At 35.8% G+C, this 13,266-nt stretch overlaps 1 protein-coding gene across 1 annotated transcript in view; it reads right to left on the bottom strand.

The window, feature by feature from the left end:
• The window catches only part of LRCH2 (leucine rich repeats and calponin homology domain containing 2), a 139,131-nt gene that overhangs the window by 62,475 nt on the left and 63,390 nt on the right, over positions 1-13,266 (bottom strand). Inside the window, exons 7-11 of the mRNA XM_045817738.1 lie at positions 10,433-10,520; positions 9,812-9,923; positions 9,085-9,182; positions 8,931-8,989; positions 5,244-5,351 (exon numbers count right to left, since the gene is read on the bottom strand). Coding sequence (XP_045673694.1) covers positions 5,244-5,351; positions 8,931-8,989; positions 9,085-9,182; positions 9,812-9,923; positions 10,433-10,520 — 465 coding nt within the window. The remainder of the gene's footprint in view (positions 1-5,243; positions 5,352-8,930; positions 8,990-9,084; positions 9,183-9,811; positions 9,924-10,432; positions 10,521-13,266) is intronic.

The following is a 13,266-nucleotide window of genomic DNA, read 5'->3' on the forward strand; positions in this document are numbered from 1 at the left end:
AAAATGGGCAAAAGAGGGGGACTTCTGGCAAGATGGAGGCATAGGTGTACACACCGTACCTCCACGCACAACCAAGATTAGAACAACAACAATTTAGAGGCAGAATAACACCCAGAACTGACAGAGAATTTATCTGAATGGAAGTCGGACAGCCAAGAAGTTGAAATAGACCGGTTCATCCAGACGAGTAGGAGGGGCAGAGAGGAGCAGCCGGGCGAGGGTCTCGGTGCGCAGAGAACAGGGAGAACTAGGCGCATAAGGCAACCAGGAGTGTGTCAGGCATCTGGGGTGCACAAGATCGCAGTGGGTGGACCCTGAGTACACAAGCGGCAGCTGGCAGACCCAGTGAGGCAGCGATTGTGGACCAGGGCAGAGCACTCAAACCAGGGTCCCATGAAGGGGCTGAGGTCCCAGGAGAACGGAGCTACCGCCATTGTTCCCTCCCACACCCACCCTCGCCCCTGCCCCCACCCCCACATACAACGTCACAATCTAGTGACTGGGGTGCTCAGCCCCGGTGAACACCTAAGGCTCCGCCCCTCACTGTAACGGGGAGCGACCAGACAAAAAAAAAAAGAGAGAGAGAGAGACATGTCTCAAACAGAAAAACAGATCAATACCCCAGGACTCATCCTTTTGAGCGACCAAGAGATAGCCAATCTATCAGATGCACAGTTCAAAGCACCGGTGATCAGGAAGCTCACAGAATTGGTTGATTTTGGGCGCAAATTAGATGAAAAAATGCAGGTTGCCATAAAAGAGATGAAGGAAGATGCACGGAGAACCAATAGTGATGGGAAGGAAACTGGGACTCAAAACAATAGAGTGGACCAGAAGGAAGAAAAAAAAAAACAACCAAACAGGAAAGAATGAAGAAATAAGAATTCAAAAAAACCAGGAGAAGCTTAGGAACCTCCAGAACATCTTTAAACGTTCCAACATCCGAATTATAGGGGTACCAGAAGGGGAAAAGGAAAAGCAACAGATTGAACACATATTTGAACAAATAGTAAAGGAGAACTTCCTCATTCTGGCAAAGGAAATAGACTTCCAGGAAATCCAGGAAGCTCAGAGAGTCCCAAAGAAGTTGGGCCCAAGAAGAAACACACCAAGGCACATCATAAGTACATTAGCAAAGGTAAAAATGAAGGAGAGAATCCTAGAAGCAGCAAGAGATAAGGGGACAGTCACCTACAAAGGAGTTCCCATCAGATTGTCAGCTGATTTCTCAAAAGAGACCTTGCAGGCAAGAAGGGGCTGGAAAGAAGTATTCCAAGTCATGAAAGACAAGGACCTATATCCCAGATTACTCTATCCAGCAAAGCTTTCATTTAGAATGGAAGGGCGGATAAAGTGCTTCTCAGATAAGGTCAAGTTAAAGGAGTTCATCATCACCAAGCCCTTATTTTATGAAATGTTAAAGGGACTTATCTAAGAAAAGAAGATAAAAAAAGAACATGTATAGTAAAAGGATAGCAAACTCACAATTATTAACAACCATACCTAAAGCAAAACCAAAAGAAACTAAGCAAACAACTATAACAGGAACAGAACCACAGAAATGGAGAGCACATGGAGGGTTAGCAACAGGGGAGTGGGAGGAGGAGAGAGGGGGAAAAGGTACAGAGAATAAGTAGCATAGATTGTAGGTCGAAAATAATAGGGGCAGGGTAAGAATAGTATGGGAAATATAGAAGCCAAAGAACTTATAAGTATGACACATGGACATGACTAAAGGGGGGGAATGTGGGTGGGAGAGGGTGTACAGGGTGGAGGGGAGTGAAGGGGGAAAATGGGACAATTGTAATAGCATAATCAATAAAATATATTTAAAAAAATAAAATAAATGGGCAAAAGACTTGAACAGACACTTCTCTAAGGAGGACACACAGGGGATCCAGAGACATATGAAAAGATGCTCAGCATCACTAGCCATCAAAGAGATGCAAGTGAAAACCACAATGAGATCCTACTTCATACTAGTGAGAATGGCCATCTAAAACAATTCAAAAAACAAGCACTACCGGAAGTTGTGGAGAAAAGGGAACTCTAGTGAACTGTTGGTGGAAATGCAGACTGGTGTAGCAACTGTGGAAAACAATATGGAATTTCCTCAGAAAACTACAAATTAAAATGCCCTTTGACTCAGCAATTCCACTGCTGGGATTATATCCTGAGAACCCTGAAACACCAATCCAAAAGAACCCATGCACCCCAATGTTCATAGCAGCACAATTTACATTTGCCAAGTGCTGGAAGCAACCTAAGTGCCCATCAGTAAATGAGTGGATCAAAAAAACTATGGTGCATTTACACCATGGAATACTGTGCAGTAGAGAGAAATGAGGATCTCCTACTCTTTGCAATGGTATGGATGGAACTGGTGAATATTATGCTAAATTAAATAAGCAAGGCAGTGAAAGACAAATACCATATGATCTCACATTTAAGTGGAACCTACTTAACAAAACAAACAAGCAAGCAAAATATAATTAGAGACAGTGAAATTAAGAACCATCTCACCGTAACCAAAGGGCAGGTGGGAGGAAATAATGGGTGGAATGGTTTTCAAGAAAAACTACAAAGGACACATGGACAAAATCAAGGGGGGTGGCATGCAAGCAAGGGAGGGAGGTGGGTTTGGTTGTGGATGGGGTAAATATAGACAACTGTAATTGAACAGCAATATAATGATTTAAAAAAAAAAGAAAGTACAAAACCCTCGAAGATTTAGAGAAATAAAGAGCATTGTCTAAGTTCCTCTACTGAAAGAGAGCTATCTGGTCCATATATGTGATTTTTTTCTAACAAGATGTAAAACAGATAAACAGATGAATAAATACATACATAAACAAAAAAATACTTGACAAATAAAGCAAGAACATATAATGGGGTAGAGACATTTATTTCAATAAACAGGAATGGGCAAATTGTACAGATACATGCAAAAAATAAAACTCAACCACTTTCTTTCACCATATACAAGAATAAATTCAAAATGAATTAAAGACTTAAAAGTAAGTCTCAAAACCATAAAAATCTGGGGAGAAAACATAGGCAGTAAAATCTAGGACCTTTCCTTTGGCAATATTTCTTTCTGATATATTTGGTCGGGCAAGGGAAACAAAAGAAGAAATGAACAAATGGGACTACATCAACATAAAAAGGTTTTGCACAGCAAAGGAAACCATCAACAAATGAAAAGACAATGCATTAAATGGGAAAACATCTGACAATGATACATCTGATAAGGGGTTAATATCCAGAATTTACAATTAACTCAGACAAGTCAACACCAAAACAAACAAAGAAACAAACAATCCAATTAAAAAACAAAATCACCCTTTGCGACAGACAGCATGGATGGAACTGGAAAGCATTATGCTAAGTGAAATAAGCCAAGCAGTGAAAGACAAATACCATATGATCTCACCTTTAACAGGAACCTAATCAACAAAACAAAGAAACAAGCAAGATATAACCAAAAACACTGAAGTAGAGAACAGGCTGACAGTGTTCAGAGGGGAAAGGGGAGGGAATTTCAGGGGAATATCAGGGGAAAAGAGGAAGGGTTTACAAGAACAAGTATAAAGGACACATAGACAAAAACTAGGGGTGGGTGGAAATGGGAGGGAGGTAGGGAGGGCTGGGGGTGGGCCAGGATGGGAGTAAAAGATAAAAAATTGTACTTGAACAATAATTAAAATAAAATTTTTAAAAATGCCCCCCCCAAAAAATGGACAGCGATCCTGAAGACACTTCTCCAAAGAGGACATAGAGATGGCCAACAGACATATGAAAAGATGCTCAACATCACTAATTACCAGAGAAATGCAAATTAAAACTACAATGACATATCAACACATGCCTGTCAGAATAGCTACCATCAATAAACAATAAGGATGTTGAGAAGGATGTGGAGAAAAGGGAACTCTAGTACACTTTTGGTGGGAATGCAGTGCATTCAGTATGGAAAACAGTATAGATATATCTCAAAAACATTAAAAATGGAACTGCTTATGACCCCAAGATCCTCTTATGGGAACATATCCAAAGAAAACCAAAGCACGCATTTGAAAGGACGGAAGCACCCCTATGTTCAATGCAGCATTATTTACAATAGTTAAGATATGGAAACAACCCCAGCATCCATCAACAGATGAGGGGATTAAGAAAAAGTGGTACATATATACTGTGGAATAAAAATATAACAAAATCATAATACTTGCAACAGCATGGATGGACCAGAGTATTTATGTTAAGTGAAATTATGTCAGTCATACAAAGCCAAATATCACATAATTTCACTTACATCTGGAATCTATACAACAATATAAATGAACAAGCAAAACAGAAACAAATCCATGCATACAGAGAACACACTGATGTTTTCCAGAGGGCAAGCTGGTTGGGGGAATGGGTGGTAAAGGTGAAGTTATAGAAAAGTACAGATTGGGAGTTACAAAATAGCCTTGAGTATCTGAAGTACAGTATAGGAAATAAGTCAATAATATTGTATTAACTGTGTGTGGTGCCAGATACGTACTGATAATACTGAGGGTGGCAAGAACACTTTGTAAAGTATACAATTGTCTAACCACTACGCTGTACACTTACAATAAAAAAATGCTATTGAATATAAACTGTAACTGAAAAAAAAGAGCTTCTACTGATTTTATTTCATTGATACAATGTCTTTGTCACTGACAAAGACAAGCATTTGGGCACAGCTTAGCCAAAGGGAGAAATGTTAGCTGACCAACAAACAGATCAAAGTGAATCTGTGATCCTCAAATTATCAAGCTGATTTAATCACCCATTATATAATTCAATTAATTTCTAAGAAGTTTACACATATCCCAAGTAATTAGGAATCTGATAAAAAGCACACTATGTACTTATGACATATTCATAAAATTCTTATAACATATCTAATTCTATTGTGAGCTAAAATCAATATCAACAAATAATCAATTATTATTTAGCACATAGGAATAAAAAAGATATACTTAAGCAATAATTAAATATAACGATATTATGAGTACATTCTCTTAATTGTACATGTAACTTTACATTTTTCTCCTAAGTATTTCCTACTGTCTTTTAGCAATTAGTACCTTCAAATAAAACAAAATAGGCTTATTTTTTATTGGAAACTTCATATACTTTATTGGATAATCTTTAAATAATCAGATTTGGTGAATATTAAATTTGCCTATTTAAATCTCATTACAAAAATATACCTGTTCTTTTGCTCTTGCTGCAATAACTGAGCAGCTACTTTCTTCAAATCAGTTACTTCCTTCAAATCATCATCCTCTTCCTCAGCAAGTAAGTGTTCTTTTCCAAGTCTGAAAGGCGACACAAATTTTGGTTATCCAAAAATAAGGCAGAAGATTTTTTCATTTGTTTTATTTTTAGTTTCTATTTATTGAATTTATTGGGGTAACACTGGTTAATAACATTATATAAGTTTCAGGTGTAAAATTCTTTTATACATCCTCTGTATACTGCATTCTGTGTTCATCACCCCAAGGCAAGTCTCTTTATTTTATGCCAGCTTCCAGAATTAGAAGCCATTTTGTTTGTAGTACCATGCAAAAGCTAAAATCTTAATGTCCTTGTATTTAAAACAGTAAAATAAGAAATAAGGAATATTTAAAGAATATAAAAACAGAGTTCTGGCCAAGATGACCAAGAAACCCTTCACTTCCTCCCACAGCCAAAAGGAGGATAACCAATCTAAAATCAATAAACAACCAGAAGCACCAGAAAATCAAACTGTATGGAACTCCAACAATAAAGGAATTAAAGAAAAAATCAACCAGAACAACCAGACCATCAAAAGGCTGGAGACTCAGAAAAAACTCAGAAAAACTGTTGCGAGGTGGCCAAGGGGCGAGGCCAACTGTTGAACTTGGCAGAGCTGCATGGGAGGGACTGAGTTAAGGGGAAAACTGAGACTCAGAGCTGATTGTGGGCTACGGCTGGGGTTGACAAGGTGGGAGATACTTCCAGTCTGACTCAAGAGTCTGTTGGAAAGTACACTAGAGACCAGCAGGAGAGCTGCATTGCTCCCTCTCTGGCCCCTCCCCAACAGGCAGCGCAGCAAGAAGGGTTGCCCTGCTTGGGTGAATACCTAAGGCCCCACCCCCTTATAACCTATCAGGTGTGCCAAGACAAAGAAATATGGCCCAAGTGAAAGAATACAGCAAAAGCTCAGAACTAAGTGATGAGAACATTGCCAACCTAACAGATGGAGAATTTAAAGCCCTGGTAATCAAATGCTCACAGAATCAATTAAGCTTTGTTGAAAAATGAAAGAACAAATGAGGGATACCCAAAATGAAACAAAGCAAAATATTCAGGGAACCAACAGTGACAAGAAGAAAAACAGGATTCAAAGCAACGATTTGGAACCAAAGGAAGAAATAAACACCCAACTGAATCAGAATGAAGAAACAATAATCCAAAAAAAATGAAGAGGCTGAGGACTCTCTGGGACAACCTGAAATGTTCCAATATCTGAATTATAGGGGTGCCAGAAGGAGAAGACCAACAGCAAGAAATTGAAAACTTATTTGAACAAATAATGAAGCAAAACTTCCACAATTTGGCAAAGGAAATAGACTTCCAAGAAGTCCAGGAAGCCCAGAGAGTCCCAAAGAAGTTGGACCCAAAGAGGAACACACTGAGGCACATCATCATTAAGTTACCCAAGATTAAAGACAAAGAGAAAATCCTAAGAGCAGCAAGAAAAAAGGAGACAGTTACCTACAAAAGAGTTCTCATAAGGCTATCAGCTGATTTCTCAAAAAAAACCCTTGCAGGCAAGAAGGGGCTGGACAGAAGTATTTGAAGTCATGAAAGGCAAGGACCTACATCCAAGATTACTCTATCCAGCAAAGCTATCATTTAGAATAGAAGGGCAGATACAACGCTTCCCAGATAAGGTCAAGTTAAAGGAGTTCATCATCACCAAGCCCTTATTGTATGAAATGTTAAAGGGACTTATCTAAGAGAAAGAAGATAAAAAATATGAACAATAAAATAACAACAAACTCACAACTATTAACAAATGAACCTAAAAGAAAAACAATGAAAACAAAAACTAAGCAAACAACCAGGATAGGAACAGAATCAGAGAAATGAGGGAGTTCAGTCAGGAGGGGGAAGGGAGAAATGGGGGGAAAAGGTACAGGGAAGGAGAAGCATAATTAGTAGGCACAAAGTAGATGGGGAAAGATAAAAATGGTATAGGAAACAGAGGACTCAAAGATCTTATATGTAGAACCCATGGACATGAACTAAGGGGGGTGGGGAATGCTGGAGGGTTGGGGAGCAGGGTAGAGGGGGGATAAAGGAGGAAAACTTGGGGAAACTGTAATAATATAACCATTAAAAATACTTTAAAAATAAATAAATATTCAGTTGTCAAACTTAAAAAAGCATATAAAAACATATCTATCCCCTCTACTAAACAGAAAATGTGATATACTTATTATATTAATATAATTAATGGCTAACAAAGTAAACTGTAGTATTACTTTTCATTTCTGAAATGTGTAATGCCCATAATAATTTAATAATGTATACTCCCCAGCATTGAGTGTAATAAGAGCTGCAGAAGTCTATATGGTCAGTCTGAATATTTTATTTTATTAAACCACCTTCTTACATAAGTTTATTTATAGCAACCTTTAAAATCTCTGTGCAAAAATGTTTAAGTAGAAGAAATACAAAATAGGTTCAAATAAGACTGGAAAATTTTCCAAAAATACTCATTAAAATACATAATTTTTATCATTCAAGGAGAACAAATTTTAAAATAAATTGCCCACCAAATTCTAGTAATTTTATCTCAAAGGTATTAATAAAAAAAACCAGTATAAATCCTAAGACTTTGTATCTTTACCATAACTTGTATGCCACCAGTAACTCTCAAGTTTAGGCAACTGTCTTTGTGAGATAAGGTGAGAAAGTAAAAGAATTAAACATATAGAGTATAAGACAAAATAATGCACCTCCGTATGATGTCCCAGAAATGATTAATTAATGACTGCTTAAAAATATACCAGTGAAGTCATTTAGAGGATGCACAATGTAGAGAAAAGAGAAAATCACAGGGATCAGAGAGGGCTCAGTTTATACTCTAGGTTCTGCTGGACACTAGCTAAGTGGTTCTAGGCAAGAAACTTCAGTCTCCAAGCTTCATCTTCCTCAGCTGTAAACATGAGAACAATATCTACTCAGCAGAATTTAGTGAAGATTATTTAAGAATGATGGGAAAGCATATAGCACAGATTCTGGTATGCGGTAGATATTCAACAAATGCTCCTCCTTTCCTTCCTGCAGCTATGAAGGAACTTAAAGGAGTGACTGAAAAAATTTAGTAGGTCATGTTCCATCATTTCATAAGATAAATGACACAGAAAAAGATCCAAAGCACAATTATTTTAATAAAATATCAAATACTCCTAACATTACTATGACCAATCTGATGGAAAGTATATATTCTCAATAAAAGAGTCAGACTAAGAGTCAGAACACCTGAGTTGCAGACATTTGAAATGCTGGGTCTCAGTTTTCTTATTTGTCATATGATGCCAATACCATCTATTTTAAAGTCTTGATAAATAGCTCAAATGAAGCAATGCATGTGAAAATATAGTCCTCCTCAGTAATAATCACAGGAAACATTATTATTACATTTCTGGGAAAAAACATGTATATACTACACTCAACCTAAATGCTTATGATAATTTTCAGTTTAATTGAAGAACATGAGCAGGCAAAGTATTTGCAAATTAATTATCTGAATACAACAAGCAAACCAACAAAAATTATATTCTTTCAAGTAGGAATATCTTAAAAATATTTCAAGCATTTATAAGTAGCATTTCAAATTGAGAATTTGTGTGTGTGCTTACCTTTTTTCATCTCCTAATTCTTCATTTTTCTGTAATTTTTCAAGGCCTTTTTCTTTTCCCTTATATAAAAGAAAGTTACCATTTAAATTGTATGGTCCATTTTTGTTAGATCAAGAAGAACATGTTATTAATATTTGTTCAAAGTTTCCTTTACCTTAAGGAAAGAAACAAAGGATCCAACATGTGTATCTCCTTGTTCAGAAACTGCTACATCTTCTGTGTTGAGGTCAATAAAATCATACACCTCCTGGTCTAAGTATAAAATAATATTTATTAAAAAAATATTGTCCTGATCAGTGTGGCTCAGTTGGTTGGGCATCGTTCCACAAAGCAAAAGGTTGCAGGTTCAATTCCCAGTCAGAGCACATGCCTGGATTGTGGGTTTGGTTCCCAGTCAGGGCACACTGGAGAGGCAACTGATCGATGTTTTCTCTTTCTCCCTCCCTTCCCTTCTCTCTAAAAATAAATAAATAAAACATTTAAAAAAATATGAATAGTGCCCTGCTGGTGTGGCTCAGTTGAACATCATCTCATAAACCAAAAGTTTGCGGGTTCAATTCTCAGTCAGGGCACAGGCCTGTTGTGGGTTTGGTCCAGGTCAGCACATGTGTGAGATGCAATTGATAGATGTTTCTCTCTAACATCAATGTTTCTCTCCTTCTCATTCTCTTTCCCTTCCCCTCTCTCTAAAATCAATAATAAAAATTTAAAAAATATGTAAATAGTATGCTCTGATACTGCAGTGCTTAAAAGAAAAGTGGATTTTCTCAATGAAAGAGTTAGCCAAAGATAGTATTTTTCAAAGCCCACTTTTAATAAAACATCCACTTTTACTAAGGGCTATGTATATAAAATAAATATAGCAAAAACATATGGATCACCTTTCTGAGAATCAGGTTTGCTTCCAGTTGAGTGACTGTCATTTCTTGATGTCTGTTCTCTATTTGATTCTGACACTTGAGAATGAAGGCTGACTGTGTCATCATCTGATGGCTGAAAGAAATAAACCCAAGCACCAACGAAGCATTTTAAACATATGATTAAGAATTTAGTTGCTTCAATTTCACATATAAAGAGTAGAATATTTTATTTACATCTCCAATTTTCAAGCCAAAAAGTAGTATGTTAAGGTTTCCTGTTTTGCTTTTAAGAATGTGCCTGTTTATATTTGAAATCATAAAATGTAATGATGTGCCCTGGCTGGGTAGCTCAGTTGGTTAGAGCACTGTACCAATGTGCCAAGGTTGCAAGTTTGGTCCCCAGTCAGAGCACATACAAGAAATCAACCCATGAATGCATAAATAAGTGGAAAAATAAACTGAGGTTTCTCTCCCTCCCTCTCTCTTCCTTCTTCTCTCTCTCTCTAAAATCAATGGATAAAAAAGTTTTAATGTAATGATGATTATATTTTTAAACAAAATAAATTAAATAAGTGCAAGTATCTATGTCAAAGCTCTAATAAATTTTTAAAATAAAATAGATTAGCAATAAAAATTACTCACTTCTGTTGCAGATAATCGTTTCTCTCCATTATCACTTCCAATTCCAGAGTCAGGACCAGGATTTTTATTTGGATAAAAATCCTCCATACTATGGAAACAAAAATTCTAAGCACAGTTAGGATTTTTGTCTTAAATAGATAATATAGATTTGACCTAAATTTTTGCTATATAATACAGAATATGCATTTTTGATATCTAAGATCCTTAAGGACATGAGGGGAAAAATGTCAACAATCTTGCTACAAAACACTTTATTTGTGTCCTTCATGAAATATTTTTCCTCCATGTACTCTATTATAAAGTGTCAATTGTTAATAATAGGCTATTATTATTTCTCCTATGAAATTCAGAAAAGCAGATAGTCTTGCTACAAAATCATCTTGATAAAAAAAAAAAACCTTTCTGTTTTTGGTCATTGGTTGGACAAATTTCACTATAGAATGATGAAGTTTTTTCAGTTTATTCTTCACATTAGCTCTAAAAATATTCTATAGCTTCATATATAATGTCCATTTAATAATTAAGAACAGAAAATGCAAAACAAAGTCTGCAAAGCATTGAATAAACAATTGTTTTGGTGTGAGGTCAGAGCTGTCTTTATAAATTTCTGAATTACACAGTATGCCAACGAGGTTACAAAGTATTTTTCACTTTAACTTGCAAATTTACAAAACACTCTACATTGACCGCTTATCATGTGCCAAAAATTGGACTAAGTGCTTTAAAGATGATACCTCAAATATACCTTGTGAAAACTCTAGCAGATTGTTGGTGTTTTCTCATTTTACAGATGAGGAAACCGAGGCCAGGAGGGGCTGAACAATTTACCCAATGGCATGCAACTTGCAAATGGCAGTCTAAATTTGATCCCAAGATTATCTAACACTAAACTCCCTGATTTTAATCACTATGCTGTATTTCCTCCCCAAACAATGATTTTTATACTTTTCTGGAGTATATTAAGAAATATAGGGAAGCAATTACCAACTGTTAGGCACTATTTTGAAAGCCTGAGATGAGATAAAATGAGATAAATTTAAAATGTTTGACCACAAAGGGATCTCAGACCAGAAGAGAAGTAATGTTTATATGGTTTGAAGACTATGTCAAGGGCAAATATAAAGTGCTGTGAGAAAAGAGAAATTAACTAATTTTCCTTGCTAAGGTTTAGGAAAGGTCTTATCCAAGAAAATGGCATTTGAGCTTAGTCTTGAAGGATAAAAAGATGCAAAAATTGCTAATATTTGTTAAGTGTTAGATACTGTGCCAAGTGTACTTCATATTTTACTAATAATCCTTCCATTACACAATGTATACATCACCTCTTTTTACAAGTGAGGACAATAAAGCTTATAAAAAGTCAACTGTCCAAGAGGGAAAATTATAACATTTACCAAATATCATTTACTGAACTAGTTGCCTAGCACACATATATATTTTTTGTGTTACTATTAATGCTGTTATTTTTATTATCATTAAATACTTCAGCTTTATGTTGAATTGAGCCCTACATTATACTTTCAAGTATGGGTTCCAAAACTATTTTTAAAAACTTATTTATTATTTTTATTCTTTTTTAATTTAAATTTTATCTTTCACTTACTGTTTACATTCAATATTATTTTGTATCAGTTTCAGGTGTACAACATAGTGGTTAGACAACCATATATTTTACCAATTGTTCTCCCATAATATTTCCAGTACCCCCCTAGCACCATACAATTATTACAATATTATTAACTACATTCCCATGCTGTACTTCGCCTCCCTAACTATTTTGTAACCACCAATTGCCAAGTGTACATTTAATTCTCACAACAAGCTCATAAAGTGGGTATTGTTAACATTTTAAATTAAAGAAAAAGCTCAGAGAGATTACATAATGTAGGTCACAGGGGAATTAAGAGATTAAACAGTGATTAAGAGTTGAAATGCGCGAACCAAAATGTCGCAGGTTCGATTCCCAGCCAGGGTACATGCCTGGGTTGCAGGCTATAACCCCCAGCGACCGCACATTGATGTTTCTCTCTCTCTCTCTCTATCTCCCTCCCTTTCCTCTCTAAAAATAAATAAATAAAATCTTAAAAAAAAAGAGTTGAAATGCATCCAATTCCACTGCACAAGAATACCATATACTATAATAAAATACATCTGTGTATTTCTAAAAGATGACAATGTTAATAACAAGCTACTTGTTGAGGAATTATTATGGGTAGGGCAATGTGTTAAAGTACTGCATAGACGTTATTTCATTTAATCCTGACATCATCCATATGATTGTTTACATATAAGAAAACTGAGGACCAAAGAGAGTATGACACAAGAACATAGTTTTTAAGACTTGGGGAAGGGCTTTATACCCACATTATGTCAGAGTCCAAAAGCTGATATACAGAATTACTGTAATGCTTATTTTTGTAGAATAAAGTATTTACAAGATAGTCAAGGTACTAGAGGGTGTTATAAGTAGTAAGAACAATATAGGCAAGGGCATGAATCTGAAAGTGAAATTAACATACAAGAATTGTCTAGGTACTTCAGTATAGGTTGTGAGCAAGAGATGAGAACATCCAAGAATCAACTTGTAAGTAAACTATTGACCTGCAGTGTCCAATACAGCATCCACTAGGAGTATATAGCAATTGAGCACTTTCAGTATAGTTAGGCCAAATTGAGACATGCTATAAATGTAAGTAATATACACACAAGATTTCAAAGATTTAATAGGGAAAAAAAGACTACAAATTGACTCACTAATTTATTATATCTAAATCACATGTTAAAATATTTTGGATATACTGAGTTAAATAATGTGTATTGTTAAAATTAATTTC

Source organism: Phyllostomus hastatus, unplaced genomic scaffold (assembly GCF_019186645.2).
Source record: "Phyllostomus hastatus isolate PE091 unplaced genomic scaffold, TTU_PhHast_1.1 phas_scaffold_28, whole genome shotgun sequence".
In the NCBI taxonomy this organism is placed as follows: domain Eukaryota; kingdom Metazoa; phylum Chordata; class Mammalia; order Chiroptera; family Phyllostomidae; genus Phyllostomus; species Phyllostomus hastatus.